The 19,141-nt window shown below is 35.7% G+C and overlaps 2 protein-coding genes across 3 annotated transcripts; one reads left to right on the plus strand and one right to left on the minus strand.

The window, feature by feature from the left end:
- Positions 1-1,707: 1,707 nt before the first annotated feature.
- On the minus strand, positions 1,708-3,816 carry LOC109177938 (homeobox-leucine zipper protein ATHB-16-like). The gene is made up of 3 exons (XM_019327442.1): positions 3,267-3,816; positions 2,536-2,888; positions 1,708-2,455 (listed from the first exon to the last, which is right to left on the minus strand). Exons 1-3 carry the CDS (start codon positions 3,301-3,303, stop codon positions 1,931-1,933), a joined length of 915 nt encoding a protein of 304 aa, XP_019182987.1. The 5' UTR covers positions 3,304-3,816; the 3' UTR covers positions 1,708-1,930.
- Positions 3,817-10,870: 7,054 nt separating this feature from the next.
- On the plus strand, positions 10,871-15,091 carry LOC109177916 (GLABRA2 expression modulator-like). Of its 2 annotated transcripts, XM_019327411.1 has the most exons (5): positions 10,871-11,535; positions 11,937-12,038; positions 13,360-13,631; positions 14,139-14,354; positions 14,844-15,091. In XM_019327411.1, the coding sequence occupies exons 1-4, from the start codon at positions 11,178-11,180 to the stop codon at positions 14,325-14,327; spliced, it is 921 nt and encodes a 306-aa protein (XP_019182956.1). In that variant the 5' UTR covers positions 10,871-11,177; the 3' UTR covers positions 14,328-14,354; positions 14,844-15,091. The 2 variants fall into 2 exon arrangements, with proteins under 2 accessions (XP_019182956.1, XP_019182955.1); XM_019327410.1 differs by lacking the exon at positions 14,844-15,091 and having other exon boundaries at positions 14,139-14,696.
- Positions 15,092-19,141: the final 4,050 nt, after the last annotated feature.

Genomic DNA, 19,141 nt, shown 5'->3' on the forward strand with positions numbered 1-19,141 from the left:
GGTTTTATTATATATTATAAATTAAATTAAATTATTTTTACCATCAAAAAAAAATTAAATTATTTTATTTTATTTACTATATTAACATAAATTAATATCGGCATCTAGCCCTTCAAATGTTGTTTTTTTTTTTTTTAAACAAAAAATATTATAACTATGGTTTAAACAAAAATATTATTACTAGAATCCTATACATAGAGACTAGGGGTGTAAACGAGCCGAGCCGAGCCCGAGCATGGGTAGGCTCATGCTCGTGCTCGTTAATGATAGCACTGCTCGAGCTCGAGCAGCTCGATTGTTCGAGCTCGAGCTCGAATTCGAGCCTGAACTTGAGCTCGAGTTCAGGTTCGAATTCGAGCTCGAGTTTAGGCTCGAATTTGAGCTCAATTTTGATCTCAAATTTGACCTGTTTGATTTAAAATTTAAACTACTTTGTTTTATGACTTTTATCCATACATAATTATTAAAGTATTTTAATTTCCCTCCCCTAATTATTATTTTTATATACTAAATATAATATAATATAATTATATATTATATATTATATAATATATTATAAGGCTCGCGAGCGGCTCGTCGAGCCGCGAGCCTACAATACCTAAGCTCGGCTCGTGCTCGTTTAATCCACGAGCTGGTCGAGCTCGAGCCAAGCTCGATTTTGACCGAGTTTGAGCCGAGCGTTGACCGAACTGCTCACGAGCGACTCGCGAGCGGCTCGGCTCATTTACACCCCTAATAGAGACTAATCTTGGTTTATGTTGGATAAGATTTTAAAGGGTGTCAAAGTTTAAAAATAACTGCATTTTCGAGCTCAAATGTAAATGATGGATTTAATTAACTCGGGGTGACCCGAACCAATAAACTCGATTAAGAATGTAAATAGTAAAAGATAAGTATATAGGCTAAACGATGTCATAAGGTCACGTGGACCGTATATTATATTTGATAATAACGTTGTTAAGCTACTACACTAGTAGGATAATGCTATTACAATCAGTAGTTTAGGATAAGAGAATAGAACATGTCTTAATCGGACAAAGGAGGGACCATTTATACATGCTACGGACCCCTAACTGCTTGCCTAAACCGGGGGAGCAATCCTCCCCCCCCCCCCCCCCCCCCCCTCCTCTCCGCTTTGACCGCGCCCGGTCCGAATATCGGGCAACATGACTGAGGCCGGCTGCCGAGGCAGCCCAGGTTGAGCACGGGGCTCAACCCCGGGGCCTCGAGTCTGCTCGGATTCTCCACGCCCCGTCATTTTGGATCGGTTCGGTTCCATTCATAATATATTCATCGGTAAAATCTCTAATTAAATTGAAAGAGACTCTCACCATTTTATTCACACCTATGAGGCTATTAATAAATATTGATTGGTTGTTTAATTAATTTTTTTAAGAGCCACCCACTTAACTATCATGTTAGGAAATGTTGATTCTTTACATCTTTTAATATTAATACCGTCTTTTTAGGTATTAGTGGGGCATATATGTGAATACGATGTTGGGAATTTTTGTTTAATCATTTATTTTAATATATATAGCTTTTCTCCCTCCAATAATTATGAAGTTGGAAGAATTGCCTAGGTAGTAGAATAGATGAAACATAATTTTCATATTTAATAATCACAAATTTGATTATTATTAACATTATTTTGGTCAAATCTGTCTTAAATTGCAATGAAAAATGGAGTAACTGATATGAAAGACGTAACATAATGCCGATGAACATAGAAATGATTTGCCGGTGTCTTGTGTTCTTGAGACACAGTGATTCTTTGATAGCTGCTACCTAGGAAGCAAATGAAATTTCATTTTGTGCAATTTGATTTAACACAGTGATTACAGAGCTAATGTTTTTTCTTAATTTTCATGCTCCAATAATGTTTCTGAAATTTTTTAAATTTACCAGAAAGTTATTTGAATTCTTGATCTTAGGATTCATCTTCCCAATTCCAATCGTCAGGGGAGCACCAAGGGAACGTTGGAGCCTGTTCTTCCGATAGCAGAATGGTGCAGGGCTCTTCGCCGGCGGCGAAGAAATTGTGCTCCTCAATTTTCACGAACTGGGAGTCGTCGTAGGAATCTCCGAGGATGTTTTTCGGGATCTCCGAGAATTGAGCGGGGTTGTCGGACGCCGTCAAGAACGCCGCCCCCGACGAAGACATGGCGGCGGCGTTGGGGCTGTTGTCATCGTTCAGTATGGCGCTGGCGGAGTCGCTGTCCGATGACCAGTCTTTGAATTCCGCAAAAATCGAGGCGTTGCCGCCGCCGCCGCCGCCGTGGAAATGGTTGTCGCCGAAGTTTAGCTCTGTTTCAATGTCAAGCGAGACGGCGGCCGTCGATTTCGACTTGTCGCCGCCGCCGCTAAAGGATTCCACCGCCTCTTCCTTCACCGTCACCGTCACTTTTCTCTCTCCGTCGTCCTCGCCATTCATCTTCCCTTTCAGCTCCCGAATCTGCAAAAGTTATCACCAAAACGATTAAAATATCTCAAAACAAACATTATAGATCAGATCAGATCACGATGAAGTGTTACCTGTTCGAGGAGATCTTGGTTGTCATGTTGGAGAGTTTCATAGCTGCGTTTGAGGGAATCATAGTTGGCTTTCAGGACGCCGTAATCTCTCTCCAGCTGCTTGGTCTTCCACCGTGCACGGCGGTTCTGGAACCAAATCGCCACCTGTCTGGGCTGAAGCCCGATCTCCTGAGCAAGCTTCACTTTCCTCTCCGGTTCAAGCTTATTCTCCATATCAAAGTACTTCTCCAGAGCCTTCACTTGATGCACCCCCAACCGCCTCTTCTTCTCCCCCACGCCGCCGCCGCCGCCGCCGCCACCTTCTTCCTCATCAACACCTTCCATCATTGACCGGAACTCCCTACCGTAAACATCTGCATTAAAATCAACAAACCCAAACCTTAATAACACCAAAAAAAAGAAAAAAAGGTTACAAATGCTTGGCAACCCAACCAAATTGGTCAGACCGTTGTCCCTATAACTATAAAGCTACAAGTTCTATTTTTCATAAGTGCGACCTATTGATCTGATTCGAGTTAATAAGTTATAGACAATCTAAGCTGATTTAATGTTATAAGTTCTATTTTTAACCGGAGTTTGACAACCTAATCTAATTTAACTCTTTGTGGTTCTTTATCGATTAGATCACAACGTATTTATTTAGTGTACACTCGAAGAGTTTTTATACTGACTAAAGAAAAAGTTACAGATTGATGATTTGCAGGAAGAAAAAACAATGAGGGTGGTCTTGCCTAAGGAATCAGAGCCTCCAAGTGATGATCTCTTCATGGCTGGTTGTTCTGATCTGCTGACAAAATTCCAATCTTTTTACTGAAACTTCTGGGGAATCTTTCAAGAACTTTGGGCTGTTGTTCTTGGACTGTAGTAATGAAGAAGAAGAAGAAGAAGATGATGATGATCAAGAACAGTTCAGAAAAGAAAGCAAGCTGGGAAACAAGTCATCATGACTCATGAGAACCCCTTTTCACATCTTTTAAGCACAAAAACTCCATTTTTGTACTTGTTAGGTGGCACCATTACTGCTAGTTTAGTTCAGTTCATCCACCTATGAACCCACCAAGAACAAGCAAAACCCAATAATGCAGAAAGGGAATAATGGAATGATGGAAGCAAAACTGGGGAAAATGTCTCCTCTTTCTCTCCAAACATTTCCATGCTTACATCATTAGTTGTTGTTAGAACACAGGCTTAGGTCAGAAGACTCTCAGAGCTGTTCATCTACAAGAAGAAGAGTAGAGGACAGGGAAACAAGAAGAAGAAGAAGGAGAGAGCTTAATGGACTTATTAGCTGCCACTATAGTTTCTCTTTAAATAAAACTAAACTAGGGTTAAATGCAGGGTTAGATTCTGACTGGGGTTAGGTATTTCTTGCATACTTTGTATTCTGGGGGACTATCCATGGGCCTATTCAGTGTACTACCACTCTAGCAGTGGGGTACCTGACCACACTAATTTTTTTTACAAAATAAAAAAAAAAAAATTATATATATATATATATATATATAGGGTTGCATTTAAATACAAACTCCCTTAAAATACAAACTTGAGCTCGTCCACACATTAACATATTTACATGCATACAGGGCGCATTGTCAACAATTTATGGGATTAGCATGTGCACACATTAACATACTTACATGCACACAGCGCGTAACAGAAAAAATCACAATCATCCATCAAAGCTCGTGCACACATTAACATACTTACATGCACACAGCGCGTAAGAGGAAAAAAATCAGGACCGTCCAATACCACCATCCAACGGCGTCAAATGATTCCCTCAAATTGTCCACAGGTTTGTACATATATATATATATATATATATATATATATATATATATATATATATATATATAATTAAATTTCAGTACGGGTAAGTGTCTCTTGTACAATTATACGAGTGATTAATTTGCATGAATTTTGTAGTTAATGTGGGTGAGGTTTGTGCTTAATGTGAACTTCTATTCTGGTCCAATTTACCATCATGATCCATCTACTGTAATTTTTGCATATGAAGGTAAATTCAGTAAACTACTGAAGGTGAAAGTGTTGGATGTGCGGTAAATTTACATTGAAGTCATCACCCCAGGGTAAAAAACTGGAAGGTACTGTCATGATGGTGAGTGTGGCAAGGTTTACTGAACTGTATGTAGCAGCAAGATGTCAGGATCAAGCCACTATCCAAAAGTTATTGGGATTCGAACTAACGATTTACTCTTATACTAATTGTCAAGATTAAGTCATTGTTACTATGCGTCAAAAGTTATAATTAGTAGTAAATACTTAGGGGGCATTTGGTTCAGGTTATATAATATAATCAAGGAAATGTGACATTCCAAAGCTCACATTCCGGTGTTTGGTTCATATTATCTTAGGGAACTTAACATTCTCAAGGAATGTCACATTCCCTCCACATAGGATTTTTAAAATCATGTAATTATATATGATACCGTTATCTTATTTATTTATTTTAATTTTTAAATTTATTAAAATATATGAAAATATGTTAAGGATATTATAGTGTGTATAAAAGATAACGCTAAACCAAACATCATTATATTACATACCCCAATTTTAACCAAACACATAAATGTACCCAGTAATTTAACATTCCTAGCAATCTAACATTCTCTAAGGTAATCTTACATTCTGTGAACCAAACGACCCCTTAATTTTACTTTCTTAGCGTAACAATTGGTATTATGTTTTGATGACAAAATGGTATACTTGATTCTTTAAATTGTCGCCCATAGAAGAAGATCACAATGTTAGATCTCACTCTCATCTCATGACTGCAGTAAGTCAAGCACGCTTAATTACAGAGTTTTTTGGTTATCTGATTGTCATATTCTACTATAAGTAAATGGACATTAACTATTTAACTATACCTCCTAGTAAGTCCCAATGCCACATCTCAAATTAAGCAAAAGACTGAACTCGGCCAACCCGATGGATACTCAACACACTACTATAAATGAAGATCCCACCAGCCACTCAAATTTAAGCATGTAGCATGCTGGGAATTCAACAGTGTGATGATAAGTAATCTGTCATAGCTGCTAGCTGCCATGGAAGGGGAAAAGAAAATTCCTGCTTTTTGTAAGGTGGTCAGATCGGACAACACGTGTGGGTCTGAGCTGGGGTGGGGGTAGGGGGGGGGGGTCTCTCAATTCTCAAAGGTTCTATGTGTTCAACCAAACCCCAACACATAGGGAACTCATCACTCGTGAGATGTTTGTTTAGTTTGTATGATTTGCATTATTTTGTGGAGAAATATATACTCCCTCTGTCCCTATTTATACTGTATATTGTCTGGCTGCTTCATATGCATTATTAATTATTATTGGCTGACAATCAAAATCCTATCACTATCCGAGGATGTGTGATAGATCGACTCAACTAAAAGGGTTCGGGTATATACTGGCCACTGAGTAAATTCCAGTCCATACTCTTTATGTCACAAACTCGATCAATAGGGGATTGAAGAACTCATAACTTTCTGGTGTGAGAATTACTTCTCATTCAACATCTTCTCGAGCTCGTCCCTCTCTTGCACACAAAAAAAAAAAAAAAAAAAAATAAATAAATAGTGACGAATATTTTTTTAATTCACAAAGTAGCCGGAAACCCTAAACTTCTCAATATGAGCACACAGAGTTCCAGCAAAGCTCCAAGAACAGCAGCTATCAATATCTACATCTGCCAAAACTTCAAGCATGGATGCATGTCGGAAACAAAACCTTTATTTCAACTCACAATTATAACTAAAAAAAAAAAAAAAAAAAAAAAGAAGAAAAAAGTCCCAACTTTAAAATTTTGTTTGTAATGACATATCGCACATGACAGCTTGGGTGGAGTGGGATGGGATGGGAACCAATCCCTTTGACGAGTAACGACAACATGTGCCATCTAATAGTCCAACGCTGTTGACCTCATTGTGGTTTGTTAATCCGGCGGTCATTAAACATCATAATCCTGTCCAGCCCACATTGCCCGCAGCTAAATCTTTGATTTATCAGAAAATTCTGAAAGTGCCCTATGAATAAAACTCACTTTGTGACGTTAGTTAGGAGTTCTTTGCACTTTTGGTCCCACGATTATAGTGACACTAGCAAAATTGATGCACGACTTTTGAATCTTGCAATTTTAGTCCACGACTATTGATTTTTTTGCAAAAATGGTCCTTCCGGCCACTTTTCCGTCAAAATTTCACCGGAAAAAAATTTCTTCATTTTTAGCCGGGCTAAAATTGACATTTTACTTATCTCAAAAAGTTAAAAGAAAAAAATTGATATTTGACTACATACAATATTACTGGGCTACATACTACTGCCCCAGGCGGCGGAGTTCCTGGAGCAGGCAGGGCTGTCAGTAAGCGGCGGAGTGGTCGTGGCGTTCCCCGGGCTAGTTGGGTTATCCGGCAGCAGCATTGGAGGCAGAGCCATCACGTCTGCCGGATCATCCGAAAACATCGAAAAAGCTTCGTTGTATAGATTTCCGATGAGAGAAGCGTCGGAAATTCTCAAATGCAATTGCTTTTACCTTTCCGTTTTCTGTATTTCCTTTATAGAGAAACTCACAAGCCGGATGAGAGAAAATGGAGAAGCTCACAGCTTGCACGCTCAGTAATATTGTTAGTATGTAGTCAAATGTCAATTTTTTTTTGAGATAAGTAAAATGTCAATTTTAGCCCGGCTAAAAATGGAGTTTTTTTTTTTTTTTTTTTTTTCCGGTGAAATTTTGATGGAAAAGTGACCGGAAGGACCATTTTTGCAAAAAAATCAATAGTCGTGGACTAAAATTGCAAGGTTCAAAAGTCGTGGATCAATTCTGCTAGTGTCACTATAGTCGTGGGACCAAAAGTGCAAAAAACTCCGTTAGTTATAGGTAAACAACTTTAAATTGTTCATAATTGACTTAAACCAATAAGGTTAATAAATAGTTCCTAACTGGAATTGAATTTGAGACTTTAGGATTACTAAGCCCACTATTAGACCCAACGACAAATTATGCTGTGGACTCGGTCCAAAACCCCGCTGTTTAAATTAAAAATAAAATTGCTTCTTTTCTTGCCGTTTGTCTTCAGAATTCGTTCCTCTATATTCACAATTTTTGAACTCTAAATTCACAAGTTTAAAATTCTATATTCATAATTTTAGATCTCATTATACAAAATTACATAACTCAATATTCACAATTGCAGAATTCTATATTCACAATTTTTGAACTTTATATTCACTATTTTAGAATTGAATATTCACAATGTTAGATCTCAATATATAAAATTACAGAACTCAATATTCACAATTGTAGAACTCTATATTAATCATTTTTGAGCTCTATATTCACAAAAAAAAAAAAAAAAAAAAAAAAAAAAAAAAAAAATCATTGGTTGAAGAAACGATACCACCTGAATCTACCTTGGGTCCATGGCATAACAATTGCCTAGAGTGCAACTAAACCTCTTGATGGAGATAATTGAAATAAGGCAAGTAGATAATTGAAATTAAGGAAAGTAGCCATCACATTAGAGACCTCAGCTCGACCTCCCCTCACCTCTTTCCTTTGAAGCGTCGTAATTATATTAAGAGATAAATTAAGGAAAGTAGCCATCAGATTAGACCCTGTAATGGAAGACAGCTTTTTCATTGGTGATAGATCTCATCTGCTTTTTGTTCTTTCATTTTTGAGTGAAGTCCAAAAGGTAATAGGATCTGCTGCGGAATATTGATAAATATTGATAACCATCACTTTTCAATTTCTCATGCATTAGTTTCTTCCTTTAATTAATTGTTGTGATCAAATTAGTCAAAATTAGAGGTGATGGCACATCGGTGTAAGCTTGAACCAACTCGGAATTATATTAGCAAAGAATGATCTTGAGATTTTAAGTCTATATGGTTAGTTTCAGTCTAAATATGTGAATGTTTAGGGTCAACTCTGTTTTGAGTTCGGTTCAGGTCCAAAATTTGACAAATTATAATATAAATGTAACATATTAGAGTTTGATAATGACAATTCGTGCATCATATCATGCATATCATGACAGATTGGCATTCATATACATGCATGCATACCTCGTAAGTCGTACCTGTGTCTAAAACAAATCAAGAATTGGGGTCCGTTTACTAACAGAAAACTGTTTTCTGTTTTCATTTTCTAATTTTTCAGTTTTCATTCTCTGTTTTCAATTCTCTGTTTTCTGTTTAGAAAACTTGTTTACTAACATAAAACTGTTCTCTGTTTTCTGTTTTCTAATTTTTTTAGTTTTCACCTAAAATTTAGTTTATTGAGTTCAATCAAAATCTAAAACATTATATAGAGTTTAATTCTTAATTTTGATAATGTAAATAATGTCTAACTTTAAAGTATAAGCAAATAAATTATGTTTATTTAAGTAAGGTAAGTAGAAAAGATAGAAGATAGTGATAAGTAAAATAAGATGATAATGAATGTAATCATAGTAATGTGTTTATAGTGACATATAACTAAATAGATGATAGATGATTCTGTTTTCTATTTTGAAAACAGTTTTTAAGTGTGTTTCAGTTTTTCGGAAATTTTCAGAAATTATTTTCAGTTTTGAAAATGGAAACTGTGTTAGTAAACATGTTTTCTGTTTTCTATTTTCCAGTTTCCGGAAATTTTCAGAAATTTCCAGTTACTAAACGGCCCCTTGAAGTTTGATAATGTTGATGATTACGTAGCCAAAACCAAAATAAAAGACAAGCGGCGCTTTTCTGTAATAAATGGTTTTTGTTGGGATTTATTGGGCCAAGCCCATTGTGGACTAGGCCCATTACTCACTCTAGGAGGACTGAACTCACTGAAGTAGTAACCCACTAGTAATACTCAACAATACTCTTAACCAAAAATAATAATAATAAAAATCTCATGAACTCTTTTGATGAGCTTCTACCTCAACTTTCAAGTTCTATAATTTTGGCTCCTATCTTACGAGCCCAATTTTATTGAATGTGCAAATTGAGAGTTTGTTGGACCGGAAAAATGGACACTAGTAATTGCGATTGTCGATTGGTAAGATCGTTATTGACAAATTATACCATGGCCGATATGGTCCTTCCATTGTAAATCTTGGTCCAAAAATAACTTTCAGATTCTGTACCTGAAGTAGATAGTTTATGTATCTGTATCTATTATATTATGTGTCAACAATTATCAAGTCGTATATATAGTTGACACATTATGTACATACAGTTAATAGGTTATATACCTGTAGTTATCATATTATGTGTAAGCAATTATCAAGTTATTTGTTTACATGTACAGAAACTGTTAACTGTAAGTATATAATGTGTTAACTGAAGGTACATAATTTCTATATCAAGGTTCATAATGCAATATGAACAATGGTCCATGGTATAACAATTGATTGTTATTAGGCTTCTAGATTGAATTATAGCTTGATGTTGGGCCAGACCTGCATCATACTCGTTTTCTTACAAACGAATTCATTCACGATTAATTAAAAACGATGTCTCAATTGAATCCTATGTAACAAAGTCATTAGAAATTTAGAATATTTGCTTGCTATATTGGTATTTAACATTTATAGTATGTACCTTTTAAAAATTTAGATGACAAACTAAAACATATAGGTCATGTTTGGTAAAATAGTTAGCCTATAAACTAATTTTGACTTATTTGACCACTATTAATATTTTGATTTGACTAAAAAATCAATACAAGTGTTTGGTTAATTAGTTTTTTGAGGAATGAAATTATACCAAACAACTATTAGTTAACTAATACTTCGTAGCTAATTAACAAACACCTTTTTACAATCAGCTAATATTATCAATTAGTTATGTCTTCTAATTAACCTAATTAGATAACAGCTAACAACTATTTACCAAACAGGGCTATAACTAAAACATAACGAACAACTCAAAGGGGTAGCTCAAGTGGCAAATGAGTTTCTTTGTGGGGATGATCTTAAGGATAATCCGAGTTTGATTTTCATAAGTGACAATTTCCCTGGATCAGCTCTCATGCTTCTCGGAGCGAACGGAGATTAATCGAGTAGACCCAAAGAAAGACACAAAATCCGAGTGATTAACACACACAAAAATACACAATAAACATATTTCGAGAGTACAAGTAGTGCTTCACTTTAAATATATATTTTTTGTTTTTTGTTACTTGACGACACGGTAAGTATACAATCAAACAGTTATTAAGAGATGGAACATGTTCTGATCTCAAAATATTTGCCACTCGTTAAATAAAATTTAAATTAAAAAATAAAATTTAATTTTTTTTTGGTATAAATTTTATCGGATTTCCCCTTTGGAGACTTGTTTCCAGAGTCAAAAGTTAGGCGCCCCATTTTCTTTGGTTCCAAGTCCAAAAACGGGCCGGCACGACCCAATATTGCTGCGTTCCCGCGTTAAATTCGCCGGTCACCATCTCACCGCCCACCGTACGGCCTTCACCGTTATAACCGGTTACCCTGTCGACGCCGATGATTCACTGTCAAGATCACACATTTCAACATCGAGATCGTTAGCGGAGAGCTCCACCTCCAACACAAAATCTCACGCGCCACCGCACAAATCCACCGTTTCATAAAGAAAAATCTGAATTGGATTTGAGTCCTACTTTCTAGGTCACGGATTGTAATGGACCAGCCCAACGGCGGAGAAGAAAAGAAAGTAGCCGCCACGTCGGCGAAGGCGGATGCGGAGCCGATGAGCTCGGGTCTGGAGGCGGATCGGGGTCAGAATCCCGATCCCGTTGCTGACTTAGGGCCGCAGCCGGAGAATTCGAGCGCTGCGAATGAGAACCATAGCGAGATTGAGAATGAAAAATCGGCGAACGCGGTGAATAGATCGAAGAAGTCGGTGAGGTGGAGCCAGGAATTGGTGACGGAGTCGCCGATACCGCGGACGATGCCGTCCGATGAACCCGGATCCAATCCTTATGGCGGTTATTCGTCTGCCTCTGCCAACAACAATTCGTCTTCCTCCAATTTCAAAGGTCGGTCCCTCCCTTTCTCTTTTAGATATTTACATTCTCCCGCATAACAAGCATGAGATTCGAATGTATATAAATCTCTTTGCATTTCTCTATAAATTTATTCATTGAATGTTTACTTCCACATGTTTTATCTATTAATCCATATACATTTACTTAAACGTTATGACTTTTAATGTCTACTAAGAATAACTAGATTCGAGTGTTCAAATTCACGCTCTTATAGTCTTATCTATGTAAACCATTGCATTGATCAAATATGAATCGAAAATGAAGAGCTAGTTGTGAAATTGATGACTACAATATGGTTGTGTGAAATGCAGGATTGGGAAGTTTTATGTTGATAACTAGTTTCCAACACAACAGATTTTGATATAGTATTGATGCTTTGCTTTTGATGTCAGATACAATGGTGACTGTTAAAGATGTCATAGGGAGATGGAGGAAGAAGGTAGGAGAAGCAACAAAGAAGGCTGAGGATTTTGCGGAAAACACTTGGCAGCACTGTAAGTTGTCCTTCATTTTTGAGAATGTGTGCATGTATGGTACATTATAGAGAGGTTGCTTTCGAGGGTTCTTCCAGATCATGGGTTTGTGCTTCATCATCCCAAAGATGAAAGTGATTTTTAAATCCTAATCTTTGATTATTGATATGAAGAAGATGACACATGAATCTAGCAGTATGACATTATGTTTGTGGAACAAATCTACTGTATAAATTAGAGAAATGATTGACAAACTGGTGGGGGTAGAGTGGACAAACTTTTTCCATAGCACCAAACAACATATACTGTTCAACCTCTAGTTAACATAGATACAGGGGCTAGGCACAGGGATTCAATTCTAGCTGTTTCACTAAAAAATATTTATATCATGCTGGATTGAAGTTGACGGGTGAACATAATCTGATAAAAATTACCATTAATCCTAGATAGTTATGCTTACTATGACTTTGCAAATAATCATTTAAATGATTTATGAAGATTATTTTATATTTGCTTTTAAGTTAAAAAATTTAGGCATTCCCAAAATTTAGCTAATATTCTTCTCTTTCCCAGGATTCCCAAAATTCTTTTTACATTTGCTTAACATAGTGTGAGTAGAATTGCATAATGAGAAGTTATATTACAATGATATAAACAAGTTATCTTGCATAGTTGATGGAAGTTTGCTATTAGTATGGACATTGGAAAATACGATGCTTTGTGTGGTTGATTGTGTATACTTCTTTAGATATATTTATATAAGCTATTGTTTTTGCATTATCTTGGTATGACTATCTAAAGAACAGCTTCCATGAGGTTTTTCAGGCTTATGATGTGAATAACTGAGTGCCTCTGAGAGAATTCGATATTTGATTGTGATCAGACATTTTATTTAAAGATTGTGTGACGTATTGTTTATATACCTGAATGTCTTTACTCATTAAAACAATCTTCATTTATTTAAACATCAACATATATATTCTTTGGGAGCCAATTGTTTCCCATCAGAATATATAGCCCTGCATTTTCTTCCTTTTACACCATCTCTTTTCCCATGTTGAGACTTCTGCCGTATATGGCATTTAAATTCTATGAGCTTTCCTTTTGTTTGTGGTGTGAGGGGAGCTAAAGATTTGATGGGGTTTCTCTTTTGTACTTTTGCCTCATCTTCTGTTGTGTAATGCTCTAATCACTTTTCAGAGGGAAAAAATATTTTAATCTGCTCTTGCCATTGTGCTTTCATTATTTATAAATTCATCTGCGAAAGTTAAATCTCAATATTTGTGAGACTAGAATATTTTTCTGACAAAATCACTGAAGTCTTTGCCAATGGTTCCTATAGTGAAAACGGGGCCAAGCTTCACTGATGCTGCTTTGGGAAGAATTGCACAGGGGACAAAAGTTCTTGCTGAAGGTGGCTATGAAAAGATATTTCGCCAAACATTTGAGACAGTGCCCGAAGAGCAACTTCAAGATTCATTTGCTTGTTACTTATCAACATCAGCTGGTCCAGTTATGGGGGTTTTATACGTCTCTACTGCAAAGCTTGGATTTTGCAGTGATAGTCCTCTTTCATACAAAGCTGGTGACAAGACTGAATGGAGCTATTATAAGGTATGTTTCGATTTGCTTCTTAGTATTTAGACTTTCGAGTGTGCTTATGTGTATTTATAAAACATATAACCATGTAAGCTGTAAGGTAATTCGTTGATCATCCCTCATCTGCAAGATGGAAACTCATATTTACCATTTTATAGTAAATTATTCTTTCGAATGGTCAATGCGTTACTTAAACAGGCATGCCCTTTTTATCATACAATACCTTTTCCAAACTCCAAAGTCCAGAGCTCTAGGTGGTAAATTCTAGATATTTAATATTCTGCTATATAATTGCAAGATGATCTCTCTATGTACATAGTGGTGCCGGAGTTATTGGTTTTGTTTTCCTTGTTGGCACTTCTGCTTTAACTCATTCATTTACCTTGTCAGGATGTTAATTGAACCATTGAAACATAATCTCGGCAAAGTTGATCTTGGTTGAGGCTAGGTCCTATTTGGTTTATGTTCTAATCACATTAAGTCCTTTCTCAACCTCTTTATATTTCTCTGCAATGTGTGCAGGTAGTTATCCCATTACATCAGCTAAAAGCAGTTAACCCTTCAGTGAGCAGAACGAATCCTGCTGAAAAATATATCCAGGTCATATCTGTTGATACCCATGAGTTTTGGTTCATGGGCTTTCTTAACTACAATGGGTCAGTGCAGTGCCTGCAAGACGCTATAGATGCACACAACATGCATTCTGTGTGAACCAGTCGGCGGCCTACAACAACTTTGGTACATTACATGCTTCCGCTGTCTCAAAGAAGTGCAATTTTGCAAACCTGCGTATCGTGCCTGATCAAATATGTTGGTTATAACATTTGTGGGGAAAAATCATACTTGTCTTTCTAAAACGGAATTATCTGATATTAGAGAAGCACAGTTGGATTCTATATTATTTATCTGAATCAATAGCTGCATTAGCAAGGCATTAATGTGTTTCCTTAGAAACAATACAATGGGCATTTTCCTCATATTTTGTCCATATTGCTCAAGATCTTTGCTCTTCCCCCTTGCCCTGTTGTCAAGTCTTCTTTGGTTTCCCAATCAGTAATTCACTTCATTTTGTCATTTTAGGCGATCTCTCTCTCTCTCTCTCTCTCTCTCTCTACTTTGTTATATGGTTTTATGTGCAGTTGGAGTGGCTTCAAATCTTTAATGAACTGGAACTGGAAGCTCAGTAATTTATCTGAGTTATGACTGGAACTCATATTGTTATTTCAGGTCTGAACAACCCGTTTTCAGGTTGGCCTTAATGATGAAAGCAGTGCGTGAGGCAGATTGGTTTGACCTTTGTTGTTGTATCCTCGTGAGAAACAAGACAATATAGGGTAACCGCCCCATTTAATGTTTCGCCTTAGCATACCTCATAACATTAAAGTCTATAGGACCGAGTACTTGGTATTACCATAACAACCCGGCCTGTCACAATTCTACCTCTTTATATTTTAAAGTTTAAATGTGTGTTTTTATTTTTTTCGCTCTCTATTTATCTGAGGATAATAATTAATAAGGAATAAGCGCAAAATAAGCTTTCGAGTTGTTTATATAAATACAATTGAGTTATTTTTCCTTGTAAACATCAGGGACTCAATGAATGGGCGCGAAGTACCCCGTATAAACATAAAGCATTAACTATTCTTTTGAGGTAATACAGGGTACAAGAGGCACTATTATTGTTTAGAACCTTATAATTTTCTCATTTAAAAATGTGTTTCTAATTTTTGTTTCATTACGGAACGGTCATGAAACGTTTTCAAATTTTCTTGCTTTATTACAAAAAGACGTTAAAAAAAAAAAAAAAAAAAAAAAAAAAACTCATGAGTTTTTGTAAATCATAACTAATATATTCGTAAAGAAATGGTAAGATATATGGTACGGGGAAAGGGGCAGCGTGTGAGTGACAGACACAGATTCATTAAAAGGGAGATGTTGAGACAAATTAAAAGCAAAGTAGAGATGAGGGTTTTTGCCATTTCAGTGGAAGCATGATGCTAGTGGAGAAAAGAGTTAGACATGGCTACCCTAAATTTAGCACTTATCATTATTTAATATCTTTAACTTTGATTATTTTGATTTACGGGAGAACTCATAGTCATTACATGTGGTGAAACACACGTCTTGTGACCTTAGCCGATAAATAACAACAAGGAGATCAACTAGTCTAGATTGTCCATAGCTGATTGGCAAAAACCAAGAAAATCAATAGGCAGTTCTAATAGAGAGTAGAACTTAAAATTTTGCAGTGATCAAATCAACTATTGGACAAATTCGGTTGGGGTTTTCCCAACCTTAATTATTATTTGTACTGCAAGTCCTAGCCATGGGGCCAATACTACTAGCATATATATGAAATCACTCAATAACCCAACCCCAACTTTTGTTGCACCCCCTGCCACACTCACATGCCTTACAACCATTCATGTTTACTCCAATTTAGAGAAAAGTGGTTTCATATCAAAATGTGACTGTCTTGTAACATTTGTTTTAAAAAAATAATATCTATACTTTTATAGGGAAAAACTTTTAGTGTTATTGCCTTCGGTAACTTCGGGGAGGGGGGGAGGGATAATTTGAAAAAAAAAAAAAAAATTATTCTTATAAAAAAAAAATCACTTGATATTATTGAAATACTCCGCTTTTTTCATATTTAGTACATGATTGAAAAATCTCTTATTTTTCGACCACTTTTTACTTGGGTGGACAAGAACTTTTGAACTTTAGACACAAAAAAAAAAAAATTAAAAAATCCTAATTTTCATCTTTTTGGTGGTTAGAAAATTTTAGCAGTTAATTGGAAATTTGAAAATTTTTGAATTTAGCAGACAAAATTTTAAATGAAAAAACAAAATACTTATTCTATATATGGCAATTAAAGAAAGAGATGTAAGAAGAAGAAAAGGGAAAATGGAGGGAATAGAGAAGAGAAGAAAAGAAGAAGAATAATGAGGTGTTGGCAATTAGTGGATAACTAATAATTAATAGCTCATTATCAATGAATGCAAGAATTTTTAAAGACACTTTGAAGTAGTGTCAGTACGTTAGTTTCATCTCTAGATCAGTGAATAACGTTGTCCACGCTCTAGTTAGGGTTGCTCGTTCTCAAACTGGTCTCTTGTATGGTTTTCTTCAATTCCTATTTGTATTGAACACCTGACCTAATGAAGTTCTATTTTTTTTTTTAAATAATAATTAATAGCTACTTGTATTAGTTGTTTTGACTTAATGGTCTGTAAAAAATATTTGATAATTTAATTATTTTTTTAAGGATAATTTAATTATTTTTTATTAGCATATACTCCGTAACATATAAAATGGCTTATAATTAAGGACTTGTTTATTAATTTCAGATTTAGATTTTAAAATAAGTTGAATCTAAAAGTTACTATTATTATCACCATCCTAGTAGTTGTTGTTTGTTTTTATTTTTATTATTAATATAATTATGTCATAATTATAAACAAGTAGTTAATAATAATAATAATAATAATAATAATAATAATAATAATAATAATAATAATAATAATAATAATTCAACATTAAAAATGTAAATTTGAATAAAAATATAATAAACATAAATATTACAAAACCTTTAATTTAAAGTTTGCCAAAGCAGGCCGGCTTTATTTTGTTTGCAGAAAACAAGCATGAGTATAACCCAAGGTATATGAACTTAAAGCTTTAAGTTCATGCATGGAAGAAGCAATGGTACGTGGTCCTAAAGTCGCACTTTGATTACTTCAATTTCCAACATAATCATAGGAAAAACCAAAAAACAAAAGAAAAAAAAAAAGAAAAAAGAAAAAAAGGTTTCCAATCCCAAATTGTTAGCTGTTGCATTTCATTTCACAAACCTAACGAAAATGGATGGGAAATGGGTTATTTTCTTTTTCTAAAAATGTGCAGACCAATTAGAGAATTTATGCTTTCCGTAGAACCATGATTTTGCAATGCAATTAATTATATACATTTTGGTGTGTCGTTTAGTTGCATGCATGATTTCTTCCGTTTGAATATAAGTATAAAGAGGGGATATCTTATGTATGATTTGTAGACTATTATATAAAAACAATGTTTACAATATGCACAATTTTTTAGGTTAGTAAGTGAACATTCGTGTGTACGCTTGTGCACTTAACGTGCACATCTAGGTCGGCTCTGGTGTCCTTGATCTCTTCTAATACTCTTTTTTCAAGAGGTTAAATTCCAATCCTTGGCGTCCCACACTCCGGCCCGACATAGCATGTGGAAGGATGTAAATCACGGCGACTCAATGGCTCAGACATGGTCAAATGCTGGTCCGCACAAAGGACCTGCTCACTTTGGGCATAACTCTCACATTGTCGCCGCTGAGATTCGCACCTTGGTCTTTTTTCGTAAATACTGCCAATTGAACCATTAAACAATGCCCATTTGAAACTTGTCGATCTAAAATTGGGCAAAATATGCTTGATGCTCTCCAAATCAACTGTTATTACACCTAATAATATAAACAATGTAAATAAAGCACATGGGTTGTGGTTCAACCTTTTAGAAGAATGTAAATAAGGCACATTTTGCATAAAATTAAAATATTTAACACTCAAAATAGTTTCAAACATGGAGTAAAAACATAGATATAAATACCTTATCAACAACTCATTTAATTCATAGAAAAGAATTTATTATATGAAATGAAATTTAGACTTTACAAATATATTACCAAAGACCTTGTGGTCTAGTAGCACCAAGTTACTTGACTCAGTGGGGACGATATTAACTTTTTTGTGTTTTGATAAATTGAGAAAGTAGTTATAAACATATACTGCATTGTAATAGAGTCAATAGTATTAAACAAATTAATATTATTATATGAAATTTATATATTTAAAAATATTATTAAACATACAAAAAAAATTGAATGAATTAATTAAGATAAGACATCTCTTGGAAGAAGAAAAAAACATTAAAATCCTAAGCCGAGAAGGTCGCACGTAAGCCGGTGAGCCACCAACCACCCGACCCCAAATACCGACACCTTCAATTTTTCCTACGTTATTCCCGTGCCCTCCTTCATACGCGTATGTATTCCGTTTACTTATTAGGGACAAAACGGACAAAACACTGAGACGAACGCTACTTAATCAATAATCCCAACGCCCAACGCCGATGTCGTGACCGGGACGCGGGCGGGGGCGCGTGGAGCACTGTTGGGTTTTATCTGATCTGCTGCCGTGCTGCCACCTACCCTGTACAGGTGGGACCCACGGTCCCGAATTTTTTTACGGTCCCCTCCCCTCCATCGAAGCTTTTACTTACCGTGCGGTGAAAGCAATGGCGATCTGTCAATCACGCCACTTTGACCGGCGGTAGCCGGTCGCCCATCCATTTTGGGTATGAGAGAGAGAATCTCACCCTAATTTTGGTAAAGCAGACTCATTACCTCTCTAATTTGGGAACTTCATTGCGTCACTATGCCTCCCTCTAGGTGAGATTTAAAGTTTGAATATTATATGAAAAATTTATTTGGTTGACATGAATGG

This window comes from Ipomoea nil, unplaced genomic scaffold (genome assembly GCF_001879475.1).
Source record: "Ipomoea nil cultivar Tokyo-kokei standard unplaced genomic scaffold, Asagao_1.1 scaffold0805, whole genome shotgun sequence".
In the NCBI taxonomy this organism is placed as follows: domain Eukaryota; kingdom Viridiplantae; phylum Streptophyta; class Magnoliopsida; order Solanales; family Convolvulaceae; genus Ipomoea; species Ipomoea nil.

Coding starts and splice junctions, on each gene's coding strand:
- LOC109177916 (XM_019327411.1), top strand. CDS start 11,178: ATGGACCAGCCCAACGGCGGAGAAGAAAAGAAAGTAGCCGCCACGTCG. Junction 11,536..11,936: donor GTCTTCCTCCAATTTCAAAG/GTCGGTCCCTCC, acceptor TTTTGATGTCAG/ATACAATGGTGACTGTTAAA. Junction 13,632..14,138: donor CTGAATGGAGCTATTATAAG/GTATGTTTCGAT, acceptor CAATGTGTGCAG/GTAGTTATCCCATTACATCA.
- LOC109177938 (XM_019327442.1), bottom strand. CDS start 3,303: ATGAAGAGATCATCACTTGGAGGCTCTGATTCCTTAG. Junction 2,889..3,266: donor TGGAGGCTCTGATTCCTTAG/GCAAGACCACCC, acceptor ATTTTAATGCAG/ATGTTTACGGTAGGGAGTTC. Junction 2,456..2,535: donor ACCAAGATCTCCTCGAACAG/GTAACACTTCAT, acceptor TAACTTTTGCAG/ATTCGGGAGCTGAAAGGGAA.